The 23855-nt window shown below is 43.2% G+C and overlaps 1 protein-coding gene across 5 annotated transcripts in view; it reads left to right on the top strand.

The window, feature by feature from the left end:
• The window catches only part of LOC1277092 (mucin-5AC), a 76118-nt gene that overhangs the window by 3731 nt on the left and 48532 nt on the right, over window positions 1-23855 (top strand). For all 5 annotated transcript variants that reach the window (XM_061645139.1, XM_061645140.1, XM_061645141.1 and 2 more), the window contains exon 3: window positions 12795-13461. In XM_061645139.1, coding sequence (XP_061501123.1) covers window positions 13164-13461 — 298 coding nt within the window. In that variant the 5' untranslated portion in view covers window positions 12795-13163. The remainder of the gene's footprint in view (window positions 1-12794; window positions 13462-23855) is intronic.

Genomic DNA, 23855 nt, shown 5'->3' with positions numbered 1-23855 from the left:
CAACAGTTCGATTGTTTTCTGCTTTTTTGTGAGGTGCTTTTAAACACCCCATAGATGCAGTTGTCCTGTTGGCTTGCATGCAGTTTCCATCGGCAAAGCCGCCTGGTCTGTGTGTTACACTCCATACTTATGGAATGTTTCGTGGAATCTGGCCGGGGCGAGGTCACTGTTGGATGGAATTCGCCTTCGGGGTTGGGTGGTTGACTGTCGTTGCCGTGGATCTGTCGCTTTTCTTCGGAGCAGTTAGATGCAGAACGATCTGGACGTGGTGGCAATATCGCGATCTCGTAATTATTTAATAGTGCTCTGTTTTTGATTTCTAGCTAATGATTGGCGCTGGAAAGTAATAATTAACGAAACCGACTCAACACGTCGTATGGCATGTGCCTCGGGGTAAAGGAACACACAGGGGGCTCTCTTTTGGTAGTGGAGAGCATACACTTCACCGATCGATAAGACAAATGTTTCAAACGAAATGCTGAAAGAATTTAAATATGTTGGACCAAATATGGCGTAGTTTCACTTGGAAGTCTCACCTGAATCCTGCTTTGTCTGTAACGTTATATTTATTTAACAAATCTATCACTTTCAGTTCATATAAGACACAATTTTTCATCGTATCGGATCACTTCCAATTACTTTTAATCGAGGAGAAATGACTTCCAGAGATACTTTTTGTGACTTTATGAATTTGAAATGTGTTCGTCCAGGATCATCATCGAGCATTCAACCACTTTTCCAAACTCGATCGAATTCGGGAACGATCGTAGCGATTGTCAAAACGATAGAAAATGGTGTTTTGTTAATTGTTATTAACGGTCGATTCGCTGGCACAGTGTTATTTCTTATGATTCCCAAAAGAGGGCGACACAGACAGTGTTTAGTGTGGTCAACGTCTACCACTGATCGGGTTGAGCATTCCCGAAGGATCCCGATCTAGGCTAAGCGAAAGATGCAAGGTCACTCTTTCGTCAAAGCCCACGACAAGTGATGGATTTTTTAGCGTCTCTAACGAAAAAATAAATAATAAGACAGCTTAAAAAACGCTTGTTTTAACTAAAAAAATAATAAACAACTGGCGAAAGAAAGGGTCCTGTTGCAGCGTGCAACACATTGGATGTTTTTCGAACAGTTTGCCAAATTATACGCATAACTGAGCAGGATACTCATCAAATAAATTTTAGCAATCGTTAGTTCAAGGCAACTGCAATTCTCGTTCCTCTTGGATTCAGTTTAGGAAAGTGGCTGATTGTCTCAATTTGTTCATCATCAAACTTTCGGTTTTATTTGGACCAGTTAGAAGACGAAGCAAAATCCAAATTATCACTTTTTTAATCTAGAAAACCACTTCTTACAAGTCTCTTCAGCTCGAGTATGGTTAATTCCCGCTAAAATACCATGGGTTTCAGGAGACATTATCTCACTTTTGTCTATAGTGAAGCAGAACATCCATGGAAAAGAACATCCTTAGGGATAAATATACATTGATCCTCATGTTTAATGTCCTCTGTTATGACAGTTCTAGGTAAACTGGATTCGCGTATTTCACTATTTTAGATAGTTAACCTTATTAGGCTTTTGACAGCTATCCGTTAGATTTAAACTGGTTGAATATAGTGGTAAGACATCTTATTTTTTGCTTTAATTAACTCTAAATGCCTATGTCTTGCTTGCTCCCTTAAAAAACTTTCAATACGAATGGCTTAATCATTGCTTATTCTGAACTATTCTGAAACAAAATAAGACCCAAAAAATGAACAGCCTAATAAATCAGATCCACTTACGGTTAGAATGGGGCACTCCATAAGCTTATCTGCAATTCCCAAGCAGCCGTTTAATATTCATAACTTTCTCAGCCAACACATGCTTCACACATGGACACCTTTGCCGAAAAAAGTACGAAATTTCAAAATCTCATCAAAATTATCCCGAGCGCGAGCTAAACGTGGCTTTGTCGGAACATTAAATATATCACTTCGTTGATTGTCAGTGCGATCCCGGTTTCAACACATAAGCCCGTGGTTGTCAGGCTGATCTATTACCGGGACTGGGTGGGGCTTAACGAGCTCAAATTAAAATTCCCGTAACATCTTTCTTCACATAGCTAAGCCTGTTTGGTAATGATTGCGGAGAATTTCTTTTGCTTCCCCCTACTAATGACGTTTAGAATTAATCTTACGATTGGTGGCCACACTCTCTTTCTGCGCCTTCATTCTCCCCCACACAATTCGGTTGCGCTTCGGAAGTGGAGATTAAATTCATCCGTTCCACCGTGAAGACGTAACTTTGAAACGCTAAACTGAGCGATTAATTCATCGCGCTCTCGTACTTATCTTTATCACCTTCTCGGTGATTCCTCCCCCACGAAAAAAAACCCTTCACCCGTGTCCCTGAAAATGTGGCGCCCAAAATGGAAAAATTAAACCGTACCAAGTCGCCTCCGCCTCCTTCGAAAAGCAAGGCGCTACAATTAACGCACCGACCAAACAAGCTAAACACTACGTGCGGCAGCAGGTGCTTTTGGTGTGCGTTCCGTCCGGTGTGGCCTTCGGTTGCGTTACGGATTGTTACATAGTCCACCGCGACTAGCTGGAAAAACACCACCAGCAACGGGGCAGCTGGCAGTGCAGAATTCATAAATCAGTAAGCAGCATTCGAACAACACCACACCAAGCAGCAGTTGCGGCGAGAGGAAAACCCTCTCCGCCTTCGGCTTAAATCTTGATGCTGCCGCTTCTTCAACAGTCTCATAATTAAAACATCACCCACGGTTTGGCCCTCGAATTCTAAGCGCATAAAATTGCGCCAAACACACTCATGAAAAAGACACCTCAGCTACTTAAGCTGGCTCTTGGGCGAGAAGGGGTATGTGTGGAAGGAGGGGGGGGGGAGGGATTGAGGTAAGTTTTCCTTCACTGCATCCTCCACCCGAGGCACCAGAGAGAGAGAGAGAGGGAGCCGCTTTTCAGCTTTTCAGATGGGCAGTGCTTCAAACGAAACCCCCCGGTAACTGCAACGCCGGCCAAAGCGACGAACCTCCTCCGCCCCACAATGGCCGACAATGCAATACGTTCGAAGGGTTGCTGCGTCCTTCCATGTAGCTGTATTTCTACATCAGTGAGCAGCTCGGAATACAATGGTCAATCGGTTTGTGTTCGGTCGGGCAGGCCGGCATCGGTGTATCGCCTTCTTACCTTCACAGCCAAATAATGGCCCACAAAAAGGGTTTCATTGAGAGGCGAATTGGAAAAGCTGGCAGTACACGCATCTCTTATCCGTGGGTTGTGGCTCTCAATGGGTTCGTTGCAAGCGAATGTACCCCAAACCCTCCCACAGTACAGCTTCATCCATCTAAAATGTGCACATAAATTGTGCCCACGTGTGGCTTTTGTTCTGTGTAGCATTCTCCAAACTAAACCGTTCTAAGACCGCCCGCCAAAACTAAGATAACGTTTCAGGGGGAAAGGAGAGGCTGTAGAGGGAAAAAAATGCGAAACAATCAAACGGAACGCATACGCGCATGTGACAAAGCGTGTATCGCACCAGGGTTGACGGTGGTTTGACGAAGGTCAACAGTTCAGCTTTACTTCCGAGAGGAACAAAACGACCCCGACGTTGACGTTGAACTGCATGTGTTCTACACAATGCAAACGGTGAAGTGCATTTCGCACTTGTCAGCAGTGTTTGTCAGCGTGTCTGGGAGCGTACGGAATGACCCTTTCTTGGGGGAGGGTTTCGCTGACCCGGGGAAGAAGCGTGACTTTACGAGCGTTGCCTGTCCATGGACGGGGCCATTTTGCTCGACGGGGTTTTTATCTTCCGCCTGTGCTTGTGGCAACATTTGTTTATGGATGTTAATGGCCATTGTGACTAGGCTGGGGGGGGGGGGGGGGGGGCTTTTTAAGAGGCTGAGATTGTTTGCATTGTGTTAATTTTGCGCCACTTTACAGTATCCGTAAGGTGTATGTTCTAAGTATTTCCAGAAGAGGTTTAATGTGTCTACGCGTTTGAAGTATTTTTACACTTTCGAGCTTTGAATCGAGCGAGAGGGGTTTATTTATGATTATTTGAAACTTGGCATGAAAACTTTGTCTGATTTTACATAAACTTACTTACATTAAATATCTAGTTTTATCAAAATTTGATGTTTAATGGATTCATTTGATTAAGAAAACAACAAGCTTGCGTTAAAATTGTTCATCATGATATCTTGCTTATGGCCATAAATACTACCTATATGATATGATAAGAGACAATCAATCGATTATTCAATGGCAATCAAATTTAATGAATGGAGAATTAATAGATTTTTATATTTTAAGGTGAACGATATCAAATAAAGCTAAAAAAAGTTTAAAGTTGACAATAATATTTAACAGATCATGAAAATGAAGCTGTAAGGCGCCTAACTATTAAACTACTATTTTATATTTTAACCTATACATTGGAAGCTTCGTCCCCTTCTTCACGCAGCCTTGCACATTGCAGCACCGGTTGCATTCGTGGCACTTTATTTTATTTTGCATTATTTTGCATTCGTGGCACTCCGATTTTATTGGCATCGTTTTGTCATCATTGGCGAAGAGTGCAGCATATAAAATGAAGCTCGTGGTACCACCTGTACCAACACTGCAGCACTGGAAAATGGCTATAAATCTCTTCGTGTAGCATCTAAACCATCGCCACCAGTAGGCAGGGAGCAGATAGAAATGGGGCTAGACGTGGTAAAAAGAAAACCCCCCGCTCCGCTCACAGTTCTAGCGCAAAATCGCAATGCGCATCCGAGCGCAATCAACGAAGTTATCAGGTCGTCAACGGGGCTCAACAATTACGTCGTTAAACGTGACAATCGACACTGCGCGAACTGAACGCAATGCGAGGTTGCGGAACCGCGGTTGTTTTTTTTTTACAGCCCTTTGCGCAAAACAAAACAAAAAAACAGAATTGCACGAGAACAAGTGTGTGCGTGAGTTGGTTTTTCTTTCTCTCTTTTTGGAGCGCAAACCCACCCACCCGGACGTACGCTGATGATGGGGTGGGCTAATGTTTTTTTTTATCGAACCGCGCAGGGAATCATATTGCACATTGCGATTGCGCGAACGGGAAGCCCCAACAGCGATTGTACGGCGGGGCAGTGCAGTGGCAGTGCGTTTGCTGTACGTGACGATGAAGGATAACGGACGGGAGGTGCAACAGAACGGTTTGCTTTCACGCGTGCCTGGCTGGCCCGGGTTGCGCACGCGAGCCTTTTGTGGGGGGGAGTTGGGGTGTTGGTGTGTGTTTGAATTATGACCATTTTGGCTCTCACGCCCCTTGGAAGCGTCCGCTGTACGTGACTTGGGTGGTGGCTGTACAATTAAGAAGCTTGCCCGCGGGTGTTTCATGTGCAGTGTAGGCATCGCGGACTTATCTTTAAAATAACATTTTTAATTTCATTTAAATGCTTTAAACTGTAGTTTTAATCATTTAATATAGTGATTGTTATGAACCACAAAATCATTATTTGACCTATTGCAGTTTATCATCATTTGCAACACTTAGTCCAATGTCAGGTCATCGTGTCATCGCAATTACCCTTAATTATATATGTCCAGTGGCACAAAATTGGGCAATTGAGGTGATCCAAAACCCCCTTCGATCCCAAGTGACACCAAACACCCACAAATGGGTTGAATTAACCTTACTCACGCATACTGACCCCCACCCGTGCCACTGGACGCTTGAGGATACGCATGAGCAATGTAAGGGGGCTTAAACCGAAACGCAACCCCCAGACGCCACCGTGTCTAGAGCGAATAGCTTGAGCTCCCGTTTATGTGCGTGTGTATGGCGAGTATTTGGAGCACAAAATCGAAACCATACAGATGGGAAAACAAAATGAAACGAACGCGGGCGGGTTGAATGACATTTTGTACGTACAAATGGACATTGCACGTGTAACAACGGATCCGGTGCGTGCAGCGAACAGATATGTGGAGGTTAAATTGAATGAAAAAGCTACGGGAATGTTTACATAGGGTTTTACGGTTTGATGTTACTGTTTACTGAAAGGATGCCTTATAAGGAATTTTAGGGTATATTGCATACTAAAGATATAGATATATAAATTAGCAGATCCTAAAACTCAGCCAATATTGAATTGTTATATTTATTTATATTGTTCCCTTTTACTTATCACAATGGTTTTTTATTATCGTATTGACAGTTTTTAGTAATATAATTGAAGAATTTAATACGATGCTACATTCAAACTGAACATAGGTCTTTTCATAGGGGATGTTAGCTGGAACCGCCCGCGATGTTTATATTTTTTCTCAAAATTAAATTTTTGGGCTTTTAGTGCAGATTTGTGATACAATTATGTTGTTTAACAAAGAATAGAAGTTTATCTTTGCTCCGCTGAAAAATGGATTATTCATTGAGTTGAGTTGAGTAGTTGGACCTGCTCAGTCAAACCTGCTAATAGCTCAATGAATACAAGGTTTCCAAATCAGTTTCGAATGTAAACATTGTTATTCACCGCATGCAAAATGTTGTTCCACATCGCGCTGACATTTCATTTCCATCATAATAATTTTTAAAATCTACAGCATGATTTTCAACACGTCTCAAGCTGGATTGAGTTTGAGAGTTCTTTGTGGTGAGTTGAAAATCATGCGTTGAAACTGAAATTTCATTTTGAAACAAATAATTCATTTGACAGCAGTAGAAAACCATTTTGGGTACGGTGAAGTACAATGTTTACATTCGAAACTTACTTGGAAAACTCTGTAACCCATGTTTGGAGTAGAATTTTGCTGCAGAGCAAAGATAAACTTATATTCTCTGTTAAACAACATAATAGTATCACAAATCAGCACTAAAAGTCCTAAAATGTAATTTTGGAAAAAAATTAAACATCGCGGACGGCTGCAGCAAACATCCCCTATGAAAAGACTTCATATAATGGATGAAAATGATTGTAGTGGAATAGAAAATTATTTCGGGCCAAATGAAGTAGCACGTCAGAATAGAAATACGTCTCAAGTGAGATAAATTGTGCAGCTCACATCGAAAAGCGATTTGGTATTGCATTGCTCTTCGAAATAAAAAAGATTAAAAGTGCTGAAGTTATAAGATTTTTAGCCAAACTGAGCGTAAAAAGTCAACGATTGAGAAGATTCATTACAATTTAGAAGGATGCAAAGAGCGGACTAGAATACATTGATTCCTAAAGAAAGGCCTGGACTTTTCTTGCATTAAGAAATGATTCTGCCAAAAGAATTGTTTGTGTATATTTCGCAGTTTTAGTTAGAACTCTTGTTTTGAACCATGTAATAAAGAAGTTCATTTTTTTTGCAAGCCCAATGTTGTCAGTAAAATGTAGATTTCCTTTCCGATTTATTGCCTGCCATCATCATCATCAAACAGCGGACCAAGATCCTGTTTCATTTTCATTCACTCAACACCCTGCCAGATATCGATCTGCACACCTTAAGCCAGCTTCTTGTCGCTCCCTCCCGGACGTCTAATTGATTAAAACGTCTATTCTAGCCTATAAATCATTCACCCTTTCTGTTCAACGAGCAAAGAGTGAACGCTCAAATACACGCGTACATTCCTGCACCGATCCGAAGGCACCATAAATAAGTCACTTTCGATGCGTGGCGATGCAAACCCGTTCGGTCGATCGGTCGGACCGGCAAAAGCAGATGATCCGCGGCGTGTGAGTCGATTGCGCAAAGCATTCGACTGACCAACGGTAGAAGGTTTTGTTGTTTAGAAGCACGCTTGCCACATCGCCGCCACATTCGCACAGTGGCCCGCAGCAAATTATTGCTCTTATTTCGAGAAGGTGCTCTCATCGTGTCAGGCGCACCAAAGCGCGGACGCGACCGTGTGGTAGCTTCTGGTGGTGGTGTGTTGCGCTGAGAACACGTCCGAAGAACCATTAAAGTGAATTATACGCTCTGCAAGTGTGCAGTGCGTGTGCTTCTTTCTTTCCATTTTTTTTTTTGGTATTCGTTTTCGTTCACCCCTCACTCACCCCGACTCACTTTTTGGGTAAGGTAAAGGGCCACTCGGGGCACCGCGAGGAAGTGAAGGACCGACCGATTAAAGGCATCGCTGAGTGCTCGGCGCTCGAAAACAAGATCACCGGCAGCAACGGCAGATCGTTGAGGCATCTTTCACCACCGCTCGTGTGCTTAAAGGATGCCGGGGTGGATGGATCGGCGTACGCAATGAGCTGAGGACGGCATTGATTGGTTCGAAGGCAAAATTGCCACACCGCCGAAGGACGGTCCTGTTGACGCACTGTCGAGCGATCCTCTCGGGGCGGTTTTTTTTAAGGGTAATTGATTTTTTTTTCTTCCACGTCAAAGCAAATACGATCGTGAAGACAGTAAATGAGGTGAGATTATTAGTGCGGAGTATTAGAGGGGTATGCGATAGGGTATTGCTTTCCATAGCTTGATGGGTGAGCGATATAATGTGCGTGTTGGGGTGAAACAATAATGCAATCGAGCATAATAAGAAATGTTTCATTCATTTGCTGGATATAGGAATGAATGTCCATAAACTTCAAACAGTATTTTAGAGGCATTTTTGTGGTATTTGTTTACCCTAACGTAAGTACTTCTTCAACAGAAATCTTATTTCGATCAAAACGTATGTTTTTATGTGTTCATCAAGATGCTGCTAAACACGTCATCTCAAACCAGATTGCTTACATTTTAATTGCATTTTTGAAGCTGTTCTTTTCACTGTTTCTCAACCTAAATTCACCCAATTTGAAACAAAGCACAGGCGATCGATTTTCGCATTCCCAACTTCCGACCAAGCTACAAGCGACTTTGCTATCGTTTCCATCGCGTTTACATTAAACAAAAAAAAAACAACTTAGTCATCACATCGATTCAGATCAAAGCCGTTGACGGTTAATGTACCAGCACGTGCGGCGGCATGGCTTTCGGGTGTGCTCACGGCTCACTGCCATTGCCCACTGGTACCGGTGCTCGATTTTCACGCAGCGGAAGCGGGGAAATAGAGCCGAAAACGGAAAAATGCCCCTTTCCTCTTGCTCCTGCCCTGTATGCCAGCGCGGCAGTACAGAGTACGAATTTCTCCTCCACGGTCCGCAAGGAGAAAGTAGCATCGTTTCACGGGCGGGCTGAAAGGCTGAAAATGGTTCGGAAAATCGGTGCAGCAGCTGCGCTTGAAAGACAATTGCATTAAGGCACACGCAAACACATACCGATACACACACACACACTGTTGACAACGGCCCGCTTGCTAAAAACAGTGGAAAAGGCGGAAATTATCCACCTATCGTTGGCCACATCACAAAAGACTGTTTGCGTAGCAGCAAGCGACGAACCTTTTGGGCAAACGTTTCGCGTAACGTATTTCTTGGTTTTTGGCAAGCAGCGCTATAAAAAAAAGACACGGTAACAGTAAAATCGTTCGGAAATTTGGCTCATTGGCATTGCATAACTGCCAACGCACATTGACTCATCGCCTCGGTCATGAAAGACAATGTCGTGCTTCTGATTAAAAAAGAAATAAGTCAACAGATTGCAAGTTTTGCGGAACGTTTTGTTGTTGCTCTTCGGTTTGCTGGTCAGTTCGGCTCTATCTTTATTCGATGAGGAATGAGTTAATATTTTGTTACAAAAAAAGGTGTAATAAAATAAAGCGAACACATGTTACCATATCGCGACGGTGTGTGCCTTAACAATGCAATTATTAGAATTTCAGAAATTAGTTCATAAATGTTTAATACCCCAGCAACTGTGAGCCGTTTTTGATGTAACATGGCGAAAGGTAGTGTTAAACGTAAAGGTTATAAAACATTTTTAAACGTACCCAACACAGCTACACAGTTTGTTTTGTTGCCATTTTTGAAAAAAAAAAACATCAAAAATTCAACCCTCCTCAGGGCGGAAATTGATGACGGAAGTTCGTTGAAAAGAAACAAACATTTTCGTTGCTATTCCGTTGTCCACCTTTTTCCATCAAAACTGAAAAAAGGCCTGAACGAAACGCCATACCGTCATGATGCAATCAGCCGTGGGTTTGGGCTTTATCAACAGCGCTTCTAGCCTGCAGCAAAGCTATAAATATTGAACTAAAACATCGCCAAACGCCATCAACCCCATTCCGAAGCCGTCGGCGAAGGGAACGGTCGGGTGGGAGCGATTGTGGAAGATCTCAGTTACCATAACTGGAGCTCATTAGAAGTCGATCATAAACATGTAGCCATAGATCGGTGCCGTATGTTTTGGGGCAATTTTCAGTAAGCCACAGGTCCACACGCGTATGTACCTCCGTTTTCGTGAAAGTGGTTACGACACAATGGCACGCTGTTGTTGTTTGGGTTGGTTCGCTCAGCTTACTCCTCGCTGACTGAGCTGTCGGGAATTATTGTGAATAAATTAGGCCCACTAAATAGGCAGAACCGACAGAACCGCCATTCAACGGGCGACGCTTGGGTGTGGTTGATCTGTTGAAGTCATCTAGGCACACAACAGAGAACGGCATTCTTTTAGCACATTTATCAACCTGTCCCGCCAGCTCGTTCGATCGGCACGGGCGGTGAAGGATGTTTACCCTAAGCGTGAGGTAGATTGTTTGTTCCGAGCGTTGTTGTTATTCTTCGGTGAGAAGAATGGCGTGTATGACGTAGACATGTTTTGAGCTAACAAAATAACAAACTGCATTGTACGCTCCGTTATCAGCATTGAAATGTCTTGAAAATGCAGCGAAAAAGCCCGACGACAAAGCAACCTTCCCACTCCGCTGGCAACCGTTGGCCAAAATTCCTCTGGTTCGGTGTGCCGTCCCGTAAAAACGCGCAGTGCCTCAGTCCTCGGGCCGAGTGGCGTGAAACTAATCGTTGCATTTTTTCCTCACTATCATCGACTAGGTTGAATGCGATCTCGCGCAAATGCAATCACGGTATGCCGGCCCCGTCGATGCACTCGCTTGCATAACGGCTATGCCACGGCCCCATGCATTTGTGTGAGTGTGTGTGAGTGTGCTTACAGTGCAGAACTAACCGTTGGCATATTTAACCAGCTGCCCCACCCTTTACCGCCTCCTGCGTAACCTCAATGCAGCGAGTAGGTTTAGTGCTGACCCAATGCACCGCACGAATGTGTGCGTATGCGAGCAGGTGCGTATCTCCCACCCCAAAAAAACCCACCCCATCACACCAAGGCTGGCAAATATGTATGCGTTTTGCGGGCATGGAGGCAGCGGGGCAACAACAAAAAGGTAACGCACCGTGCTAGACCGTGTCTAACGCAACTGACTGATGACCGATATGCCCGTTTGTTTAGAGCGGCATGCCGTTTTACATCACCCGAGGTGGCCCCTTTTTTCGCACTGGCTGCACTGGCTGCACACACGCACAAAGAACTCGGCCGAAGCCGACCTTCTTTGCCGTGGAAGGAATTGCAGGGTTTTGTTTTTTGCACAGTGTCTCGTGTTGATCGCGTGCCCTGAAGTGTGTGTGTGTGCCCTTTTTGGTATCGATGTCGGATTGATTAGCCACTTTCGGAAGCGTTGCTAGGGCCAAAGGGGAATTCCGAAAGGGGTTTTGGGGACAAACGGAATGAAAGGGCGGGCATTAGTTAAGAGTAGAATGTTCTTTCGAAGCGGTGGTCTTCTGAGTTTTCCTACAATTGTATGTATTTCTTGGAATTTCTTTGGGTTTCTTTGGGGTTTAAGTTTATCTAGGTTTTTATCTCCATTTCTTACAGATTTTTCTAGAATTTTTCTAGAATTTTCTAATTTTCTTTCAAACATAATACATATTGGACATATTTTAACGAATTTGGAGCTTCTAATCCTTAATTGCTTTAAACTCATGTTCCAATTAAAATCACAAAAACCTTAGGATGTTAGGATTTACGATTGGATTGATAATAAGGCAAAACCTTGAGATAAAAGATTCAATATATTTGATAGTTCGGTCGAGACTAAATGTGTTGAAAATACGACCGAAGCCGTAATAATGTGAATCTAAATAAATAAATAAATATTTCATAGTATTATATTCTGCATTGGCACGATCCTTCCTAGAGAATAATTCAGTTCTTTTCTCCCCATACTGTGACGTGTGGACAGCTTCAGGATAAAAAGCATACAAAACAACGATTCTCCAGAATAGCAATACACCGACTACAAGGGACGTCATCTGAAAAGTTAGATTACTTGTCACGGTGCATGATTTTTTGGTCTGCAAACACCTTAGAGCATAGACGTAAGACATTCTTCTTCTTCTTCTTTGGCACAACAACCGTTGCCGGTCAAAGCCTGCCTGTACCCAGTGGTGAAATGAGCTTGGCTTTCAGTGACTGTTTGTTACCATAGCAGGATAGTCAGTACTACGTATGGGAGCACGGTCTATTCGGGGCGTGAACCCATGACGGGCATGCTGTCTAAGTTGTATAAGTTGACGACTGTACCACCAGACCGGCCCAGACGTCAGACACTACAGGCTACTTTTGTCGCGAAGTTAATCAGCGGGAACATCAGGCTCTCCCTACAAGCTAGAAAAACTGATTTTTTATGACTGGATATTTTGACTCTAACATTAGTATAAACCAGCTCAAACCCCAATCGTCACACGTTTCTTCATTGATAACGATGTAGCTCAGTTTGTAGATAAAATATATGTCTATGTTATAACCAAATGTCCCAGCGAACCTATGCAAGACACTAAATGACAAATAATCAAATAAGCTTATAAAAGCTTATAAGAATAATGTTTAAATATAACTGACCTATACGCTTATCTTTCTTTCCAGGTGTCTTTAAACCCACTGGACTATACTGCATCGATACAAGCATACTCGTCATTGAAGAGAAATCATCATAAAACATCACAGCAGCTGCACAGTGAGTGACGATTCGGGAAGAATGTCGTGATAGTGTTTGTGTGTTTTATCCTATTAAAGATCAATCTGTGTCCCTACCATCAGCTCGAAACCAAAAGAAAAGGTGATAAAAATAGCGATTGCAAGTGTCCGGTGTGCGTGTGTGATAAGACCCCCTCAACCCCCCCTAACCCCTGCCTCAACTTTAGCACCATTCTGCCACCCACCGGTGATAGATGCGAGAGCAGGTGCCGTACCATCCACACAGCCACGGTGCACCGGCAACGTTGGAACGGCGCCATGGGTGACTCTCGCGGGAAGGCCGCGCGGCCACTCGTCCTGCTGCTGCTCCTGGTCCTGGTGTGCGGCAGGCCGGGTGGTCCCGTCGGTGCGACACCCACCACCCACGACGAGCCGTATCTCGTCAGTTCCTCCTCCTCCGTCCCCCCGCCGGAGGTGACGGCGAAAAGCTATGGCGGTGGAAAATCCCCCAAACCGACACCGACGGCCATCCCGGAGCCGGAGCTTTCCACGCAGCTCGATGCGGTACAGCAACAAAGCAGCAGCAGCAGTAGCACCGTCGGAGCACATTTAAATGGTGAGTGAATTATTGAGTACGCGCAGCACTTAGGAGGGTATTAATTAAAGCAATGATCGTCGCGCGTCTGCACCACGGTCACCAATTTCGCAAGCACCGACCGTGCATTTGTATCCGTGGTGATCCGTTCGTGAGCGGCAGGTTGGCGCGACCAACGGCGTTGCGGTTTGTTCGTTCAAGATGGGAACCGAAAAAGTAAAGCAAAAGAAAAAAACACTCCATGCACTCTACCGGCTGACTTTGTGGCTGTGTTGAATGGGAAAATGGCGGGGAGTAGCGCGTGTGGTTCTGTTTCGTTTTTTTTTTTGTGCAGCTCACTTCCATGCGCGCATGCTCTCTATGGAACGATGCTTTTCGATGCTACGGATCCACCAGCTGAAACCACCAAACACCATTCCGGGCGCCGGACGGACGTTTGGCTCGAGTGTGTCGTAAAATTTGAATGTGACCTGCTTTTGCTCGGATCCGAATGTCTAGTGCCACTTTCGAAAAGGGCGATCGAGTGGGAGAGGCAATGTCGGGGAAGGGAGGGATGCAAACCGAACTGTAACACACTTTCGGAGGGGATTTTGTTTTTTTGCTCTTGCGGGTTGCGGGTCGGCTTTAGCTGGGAGATCTAGTTCACATACAGCCAGAACTGAAAGTGCATCCTCTTGAGTGTCATCGGTAAGCTGGGATGGAAGATGGCGAAAGAAATAACGCATTGGAAAAGCGCCAAGCGTGCGAAGCTGGAGTCGGTGGAGTGGAATTAATGAGATTGAAATGGAAATTTGGTTCAGCATGAGGTGAGCAAAAGCATGTAAATCAAGGGCTTATGTGTATATTGGCACGATTGGCAGTATTTATACTAGACTCTATTTTCAAGAAACATCGAATATTCACAACAGGCGGCTAATTTCAACATAATTGGTTTAAGGATGATCGAAGACATTTCCAATAATGGGCCAAAATTGGTTTAAACATAACTCAAAAGATGGGATTGTTTGGGAATCTATAATCTTGCAACACATGATCTTCAGAATGAGTAAAGTATATTTAAACACAGTATAGCTCTAATGAACCTTTGTTGCCTTAAAGTTTTAACTGCACCTGAGTATATTGATTTAAATCAATCTACAGATTCTTTTCAAAATCTTCAAAGCTCTTTTGAATCGTCTTGATGCCAGTTCTTGTTAGGTTAGGTTTATTAAATAATTAAGGATAATTATTAAGTTGCTTTAGCAGCACTAAAGACCATGTAGATAATTGCAATTTATTACATGCATTACCTAAATCAAGAAACTATCAGATGTTAAGATTTGTGACCTTAGGAAGCAAAGTTTGCTTTCGATCAACTCATTTACCAAAGTCTGGTTTGGATTATGCAGTTGAGCTTCATTCTTCATTTCGCACTGGAGGAAACATAATAAATTAATAATAAAATATAGCAAATAAAAGAGCTATAAATTTGAGTGAGAAGAAAATATAAAGCATTTCCTTTGAGCACGAGGCTAATGAAATAATCATTAGCTGCTTTGTTTCTGCTATCTTCTGGAAAAAAGCCTTCGCTTAAACCACCGTCTGCAGACCGATACAGACAGATCCATCCCTTGATTGCACACCCATTAAAAGCAGATCAACGGCCGACGGTGACAAAAGACTGGCTGGGATCGGCACAACAAGCCCTGCGGCTCCGGATCCAATTCCTTTCGACCGAAAGATAACGGGATGAGCGTCCCCTGCCGAGAATGGGGACCTTTCCCCCGTTCCGCGGGGATAGAACTTCTCCCCTAGATTGCACGGTATGGGCCATGGAAGGAACCATGGAAGGAACGAACGAAACCATTTCACACACACACACACGTCGCTTAAGCAAAGTATCTCTCCTTCTGGGGGCCAATAACTCATTTGCTCTTTGTTGGGCCTGCGTCATCATCGCGGATGGTCGCATCGTCGCAACGAGCCCGCGATACGATCGGCAATAAGTCAATGTGCGCTTCATCGCGCGAATGGGTACCGTTGCTTCTCGAACGGTTCTTCTGTACCCGTGGTCCGTGATCCCCCGTGCCGTGGAAAACACATTTTACTAAATTACTCCCTCGGAACGGCGGCGAAGGGTTTCGGATGGCGCGCTTGCTTTCCTTCTCATTGGCTTTCCTTCGCCCCTTGCTGCTTCTCTATTCTGCAATGCAGAAAGGGGAGGCGGCGGGGAGGGCCCTAGAGACGGTTGAACGAACTGGTTCTTGTCATCGCCATCACCATCAGATGGACAGATGTGCGATGTGAGAACTTAGTTACCATCTAAGGGACCGCGGTTTTTGCTCACTTTGGCTCTCCTGCTCTCTCTCTCTTTCTCCTCTACAAGGGTTGCAAAATCATGCAATGAAACCGTTTTGTCACCACGGGCATGCCATACGATCACACCGATTCCGGCGCGAGCGTTTGCCTATTCGGCGGGGCACTCGTGCAAAACCGCCAACCACGGTACCGAAGAAATGCCGCAATATGAGCCGTATCACGTTTTGCGGTATCGAATATCCGGTGCACTTTGCGACCGGGTGCATTCACCTTCTTTTGCGCCCCATGGCGTGTGCAGTGCAGTTGGTTTTGTAAGGAAGAGGAAAAAACACACGCAAACCAATTCCTGCCCTGTACGAATGCACTGAATTATGGTATTTTAGACCGGTGCGGGAGTTCCGATAGCAAATTACGATTTTACGCTCCAGTGAGCTGACCGAAACTGAACTGAACTTTTTTCGTCTGATTTCATTTGCGTTACTATCATCATGAAAATGTTGTGAACAACTACAAACAAAAATTTGACAATTTTCACTTACCTTGAGCCAGAATTGGTTAAGATTAATTTTTGCACCAACAGTGGTCGAGTGCGGTTCGTCGCTTGTTCGGTGGCATAGAAGTCGTTAGAGTTGTAAAAAGCATTTGGGTCACTTTTTGTCGTTGGAAAGCCAAACTCGACTCAAAGTTGAAGTTCGTCAGCGATAGTTGACAACATAATGTGCAGCAAACAAAAACTAATTAGTAAATTGCATGTGCTTGATGGCTTTATGCTTTTTTAGAGTGATTGGTTTAGAAGCGTTGTTATCAACTATGGATTTTATTCAGTAAAAGGAAGATAAGTATAAGAAGCATGATATTAATAATATATTATGATTTTACTATAGTTGAAATGGCAAATGTATTCACTAAGTGTAAAATAATGTACTACAAAATAAGGGTAAACGAAACATTTTTTTTATTTTGATTGTAAATGAATCAATGACAGTCGTTAAAATACATGCTTACGTGTAGCACGATGACTAAAGAATAAATAACATTTTATAATTTATCTGCCATTAATAAATTAGTTGTATGAGCTTCTTAAGCGACTTTACAACAAAATTTAATAAGCTACAATCTAACCTACAACGGCCTGTCTCGATGTCAAATTTTGAATTTTGTTGTACAATTCACAGTTGTACAAAAATCAACTTTTCTGGCAGCGCTGCAAGTTGTCATGTATGAATTGTGGGTGTTAATATTGTAGCTCTTCAACTCTTAGTTGGAATAGTTGGGCCAATATGATGAATTACTACAGAATGGGTTGTTAAAAGATGTAAAATATTTATTTCATTGTTTGTTAGATTTCCTCAATTAAAAATTAATTCAATGAACTACAATCTAACGCTCCACTTAAAAATGAATAATAACTAAACAAGATATCAAAATAATACATCTAAAATCTGTAAATAGTTTGTAGTTATTTTCACTGCTTGTTTGTTGTATTCCTTTCATACATTTCACAGCCACTGATCTTGATCTACATGTTATTATTTTACTCCATTCATTCCACTGCACTTGACAGATCAATTTGAATGTTTTTGTTATTTTGTATTCAATGCCCTGCACACTACACATAAACTGCTCATTTGTTCTTAAAACAACCCCCCCATCGGTTTCAATAACAAATCCATTCAAGTTCCTCCTCTCCCTTTGCACAGTTGTAACGCTTTGCCCACCTGAGCGACTGACCTTCACGATCCCACCTTAGACGACGGTACCTAACGGACGCGGAGAAGCGATCACATCCGAACCGCGCGCGACATGGTGGCAAACAAAAACACCCACACATTGTGTGTCCCTTGCCCTCTCGCCTTTTCCTCTCTCGTTCTAGCGGCATTCAACAACCAGCAAATAATCATAAACATTCATCGCTAGGTTGGAATATTTGCGTAGCACCGTTAGAGCAGCCGACCCGGACCCGGTTGTCCTTCGATTCTGTGTTTTGTCGTCGGAAGGCTGGGGTCTTTCGGGGTGGTTGCTGCTGCTGCTGCTGTTAGTAATAGCCCGAGGACCATCTCCGCAGCAGGGTGTTGTGTTACTACTTGCTCTCAACAACAACAACAACAACAACAACAACGCCAACCGGTTAGAACAGTTGAGAAGGAAGGATCGCTTCAGCTACGGCGTACCGGACCGGTGTCCTACGCGCATTCCCTTTTGCAGCGAAGGGGGTTCGTCGCTTTCACTTTCGCGCAAGTTTTCTGTTTCCGCTCGAAACGTCAAAAACGGTCAGCCGAAAACTTTCACTGAAAACCAGGCAGTGGCGGTACACTTCACGGTGTGATTATTTGCGTCCGACCACCCGCCCGCCAGTGCGTGTGTGTGTGTGTGTGTGTCTGTATGATGCGCTTACGTTTAATTAACGTGTGTGAGCGCGCGCACGTACTCAAAGGAATGAGGAAGGGCTGCCAAATTGGTTTGATTTTGGTGGGCGTCTGTCCGTGTGGTGCGTTGGGTTTTTTTTGCTGTATAAAAGCATAAAAAGCATACCCATTCGTACAATCAATAATCGATTAAGCTTGATTGCGTGCTGTTGCCCCGGCGTGTTTCGGACTCGATGGCAGTCGGATATTGTTGCAAACAAAGCAATAACAAAGCGGAAGGAAATTTAATTCAAGCTTGTCAAAAAAGTTTCACAAAAAAACATCTATTGTAAATGATTCTCGAACACACTCGGTTGAACAAACTCGTTGGCTTCATACACTCAGCATTTGCGTGTTCCTACCCCGGCCGCGAGTTTGTTAACGATCGTTAACGAAACAGCTAAACACACTTTACACACACCCGACAACGTCCCAAACAGTACGCACCATTGTCGCCGCCCGTTTGGCCATATTTGTGCGAACGTTTGCATACATTATAACCTGTTCCGTTGGCGCACCAGCCACACAAAGACACACACTTGCCATTGCCGCTCGGTGTGAGTTTGTGTTGCCGATCGTAGACGCGACCTACCGGCGACCGTCTAACGCTCGCGGGGCTTAGAATCGATACGAAAACTTGTCAAGGACTGTGCGTTCCAGTTCCGTTGCGGTTAAGGCTGCCCCCTGACCCGCGAGCTGAGGCGTGTGTGTGTAGGGGGCTCTATAGCAGCCGATAGACAGACAACGTGTGTTGTCTGCTGCGTACGAGCAACGCGCGATACGTCAGGCTGGTTATGATATTGTTACTGGCGCGCACAAACACAACTTCATTACTGGGGGTCCTTTCTTGGACAGAATATGAGGTTTTTGTGATTCGATACTTGTTGATGAAGATATTTATTGCTCGAAACGTATCGTTCAATTCGGTTTTGGAGTGATAAAATTGCTGTCGAGATCTAAAAGGTACGGTTGATCTAATCTTTGTGAGCAATCGGAAATAATCATGGAGTTGTTTTGAAGCGAATAGAAGGTTTTATTATTTGATAGAATTGTTAGATTAGTTTAGCGTTTTTTGTTGTTTGTTCGATGTTAGTTACAATATATAAATCATCTATTATCTACTTAAGAGACCTTATGACCTTATTAGCATTCGTATTCGTATTTCATTAAGACATCTGGCTTCGACTAGCCTACATAACCATACCTAAAACTTGCGCCTTATTTCTATCCTGCCAGAAACTAAGTTATGCTGGCGAAAAAGTGCTACGTAAAATAATCTTCAATTCTTCTAAGTAAATATGAAAATCTACACTGTTACCTAAAGCGTTATAACATCTAATCACGCCAGACAGTGCGTCCCAAAAGCCTAACACTGTAGAAGATAAGCATGCAACTAATTATGGCCTGGGTCTAAGTGGTCTAGAAGGAGAAATTAACTTTAGGCAAGGGAGCAGAAAGGGTGCATCAATGGAACCACACATTAACTGTATGTAATGAGAGACATTGAAATGTTTAACTTCTATCGTCTAAAGATTCTAGTCCAAAGAGTACACACCTAGTTCTATAAGAAGGGCAGGAGACACTACGGACGGTAAAATAGGTTACATGTAAATTTTTGCTGCATAGCTTTGATCCTATCTATCCTATATTTTTGCTCAGGAATCATGCAATACAAGCATATTCATAAGTAGGACGAAAAATCGCAGTCAGTACAACCTGGAACGTCAAAATGTTTTCTTTGTGTATGCTAAGTTCAAGAACAGATCAAATCTAAGAACAAAACTGCCACAAATGGCTCATATAGTGTTTAGTATGATATTATGTATTTTTAGTTTATTTTGTGTTCTTACTCAATGTTTCTTCATTCCATGAGAAAGCAACTCAATGTAAATCCTCCTATTTGGAATAATCCGCTTAATTGAAGCAACTAAAGCTGCGCGCCCCAAAAATCAATCAATCCTCGTTGGTTTAAACCGATCGGTGCCCCCATTTTTTTCGACCATCGCACCCCGATTAGCAAACCATCGATTCTGCAATCGGCCACTGCCACCACCGTAATGAGCACCCTTTTGGCAATCGACCTTACTCCATGATGCACGGGATGATGATTGCCTGCTGTGGAGAGTGTAGTGCAGCCCAGCAGCCCATCCTATCCGCAGGCGTGCGAACCTCATTCGCAAACGAAAACTCAGTACAAACAGCCAATCCAGCTAATAGTAGTTTGCCCGCCCGGGCTATTGTATCAGTTCCACTTGGCTACTGGTAATGCTTTCCTCCCAGTGGATGATGGTCAAATAGGATCAGTGAACTCCGGCTGATTGTATAATGATCGCACAAAACCCCCACGGATGCGCTGCTGGGTGGTCATGTTGCACAAAACCCTTTCATCTTATTGTCTACGCCTCGTTAGACTGCTGTTGTTGAGGTCGAAGAGAGCATTGATAGATTGAGTCTAGAAGGTGGATACATTATTACGCCTTTTTAGCAAACTGAACCCATTCTACTCGTTTGCACAATTAGCTGTGAGTGTTTTTTCTTCCCCCATCGTCCTATATTATGAGTTTCCCGTTCTGTGGTGCGATGTAGTTTCGCTTGCCCTGTTTTAACCTTGTGTGTGTGTTTGCGGTGTGAAGTGTGCTTAATCTCCAGACAACCCGCAATTCTGTGCCTTCATCTTGCACTGTCTATCGGATTTTTCATGATTGTTTATACACTTTACGCTTCATTTGGGAAACTTCTCCCTTCAGAGCTTGTTTTACTTGTTCCTGTGCATGTTTCCAGTTTTTTGCAACAAGTCATTTGGTGTGGAAAAAATAATATCAAGCAATCCGTACGAAACAACAGCCGACCATCAATCGGTACGAGCTCGATCGAGGAGCGGGACAGAAAATGTAATTCTTCTGTTTTGTTGTTTGTTTTTTACGTCTATCTGTCTCCCTTTCCCTTTTCCCTTTGCACCGAATCTAATCGTCCGGTGCAGACGAAAGCGGGAGAAGGAGACTCCCCACAAACCATGAACAATTGCAACGGCCAATTAAGCGACGAGCCCAAGAATCGCATGGAGCCAGGTACTGTTGCCGTTGCCTTTCTTGCTGCTCTCGTTCTCGTTCGATCCGGACCGATTCGGAGACAGTTACAAAAGCCGAACCTAAGCGATTCGAGCACCGCAACAATTGCAGTTGCACAAACATTGCAAACCCCGGTGCGAGATGCTCTAAAGTAGAGTAAAGTAGCACCGGGAGGAAATGGAAGGAGAACACACAGTGCAACGCTGCCTCTGTTGGTCGATTGTTGCAAAAGGAGCGGTATTGCTAGAAGAAGTTTAACGTTTGAATAACTAGAATAACTATTTGCATTATTAGTATTAATTTCTATTATTAAAAATGACTTTAAATTAATGTGTATCACTCAGTTTTCAAAAATAATTAAAACTATTGGCCTGAGAATATCATCATTGGTATACGATTCTCGTTTTTCAATTAGCCAAACTGCTTCACTAATAAATCTGCCCCGCTCATCATAGCAGAACCGCATGCTTCCCATGTAACATCGTGCCCAATAATTCCGAAAATTCAATTTAAATAATATTTCTCGTCCTTCTATGCAATTAAGCTTAATGGTTTTTGGCTGCCGGATTCTAATTAGAGTGATCGGTGTGCCGCCGTGCACTAATATAACAAAAAATAACTCCCCCAAACGCATCAACAAAATGAAGTTATAAACTTGTTCACACACATTAATCATCTGCTGCTCGGCAAATTGACTTCCTCGTTACTTGTGGGTTGTTATTTTTGCTTCTCTTCTTTCTTTTTTTTGTTCGAAAATCGATCACCGTGATTCCGTGTATGATTTGTGCCGGTAGCAAAGACCGGATCCACCAAGCTTCATGCACCCCTTCAACCCTCACGCTTCAAACTACACAGCACATCATTACTGTTGATCGACCAAAAATCCCAAGCCGAGATCGTATGCCGAAACGTGCGAAACTTCGCATACGATTCTTCAGTGGCTACGGTGAGGTACAGGGTAAGGGTTCGTTTGATTAGTTTCGGGTCGACGTTAGTCAATGCGGCGCGTTTTTGGGAACGCGGTTCTGTGCGGCATCCTCACTACCGTAACGGAAGAGAAGATATTGAACCGTGAATGTGACCTCGGCACGGCACAACATTAATCTATATGTACCGCTGCTGCGGTGTGTGCGGTAGGTGAATGAAAAAGAGACGACAGCCGAAACGATCGTTCGATTGGATGGTGTTTTTTGTTTGGTCGTTTTTGGCTGCCTACTGTGCAATATTGCGTGTGTTCGGTGCCGGTCGTAGATGAGCACACGGGGCAAGTTCGCGAGTCAATGCCAAACATGTGAGCTGTTGCTTCGTTATGTGTTTTTTTGTATCGAGTTACGGCAAATACAAAAAAAACGATAAAGCGAAAAACCCACTCAACATGATGTTGCCGTTTATTCGGTATGTATGTTTCTTCGTCTTTTTTTTCGGTCGGTTTGTTTGATTTGCTACCCCCCAAATTACCGCCAACCCCAGAGATGATACCGGTAAGGTTCACGAACGGAGAGTTTCGTGAGAATGACGATTCCCCGTGCTCAATGTGACCCCTCTTTCGACTGGCTGAGATGGAGAGGAATGGGGCCTTATCCACCTGACGCTGCTGACGTCTTTAGCGACGCATTAAAAGTGCTGACTGGTGCGAAAACGGCTCGATGATGAGTACGTGAACCGGGAAGTAGTGGTATTGCATGGGGGTATGTATTTATTTCTAGCAAAAAGAGGATGCCCCTTTTGCTGCCCTGTCATCGTCTGAGTGGTTTTTGGGTTGAGGAAATTATTTGCTGTTTTTCTCTCGGTCTGCTATCTAAGAGCACAGAGAAGTGTAGAATTTAGCTGAAAGCTTTAGATGAAAAACAAAATGCAAAATTGTCTTCCCATTTTTTGCGAAATGATTTAAGTTTAATTGATTTTTTATCTACATCAAGATAGCGAAGGTTGTGCTGGTGGCACATACATTAAACACGTAAATGAGAAGCAACAAAAAAGTCATCTTCAAACAGCTTCCCTGTTGTTGTTATCACTAAGGGTGAGAAGTGTTTGTCATCAAGCTATAAATCTAATAAGATAAAGCTTTTCTGTTCTAAATGCAATAGTGTTAATGTAAATAGTTAACGAATGATCAAAATCCTGTCACAATTAATCCTTATACAGTAGGTGACCGCTTATTAGATGTGTCTTACTGGATTTTTTTTTAATTAGAAGTTCGCTAACTGGAGTGATTCTCAGTTGAAAATCACATAAATTTCAAAACATGAAACATCCGGAATCTTACGAAGAGAAATTCATAGCAAATGTGGATTTTTCTCACAAATTAAACCTCTCTGTAAGTAGTTGCCTATTGCACTTTTAATAAAAACTCTGCTTGATGATCATCATAAAATGAAACAAATAGAATGCAATGATGTAGAATTAGAAATAACTAGAATGACTTAAGGTCCAAGATGATCTTTCTTTCAAATTACTTACTGTACTTTATGCTTTTTGCTAAAAAAATGAAAGCCTATTTTCATAAAGTAAAATGGCCTAATCTTATGTATAGAGTAGAACTGCGCAAACACTAACCTACATTGTACTCCCACTCTATTCAACGTTATTGTTTCCCAAAGTATAATTATTGTTCTATCTAATCTAGCCATTTTTTTCATTATTA

Source organism: Anopheles gambiae, chromosome 2 (assembly GCF_943734735.2).
Source record: "Anopheles gambiae chromosome 2, idAnoGambNW_F1_1, whole genome shotgun sequence".
NCBI classification, from domain to species: domain Eukaryota; kingdom Metazoa; phylum Arthropoda; class Insecta; order Diptera; family Culicidae; genus Anopheles; species Anopheles gambiae.
The sequence above is the reverse complement of the archived record's forward strand: the minus strand, read 5'-3'. Positions and strand labels throughout refer to the sequence as shown.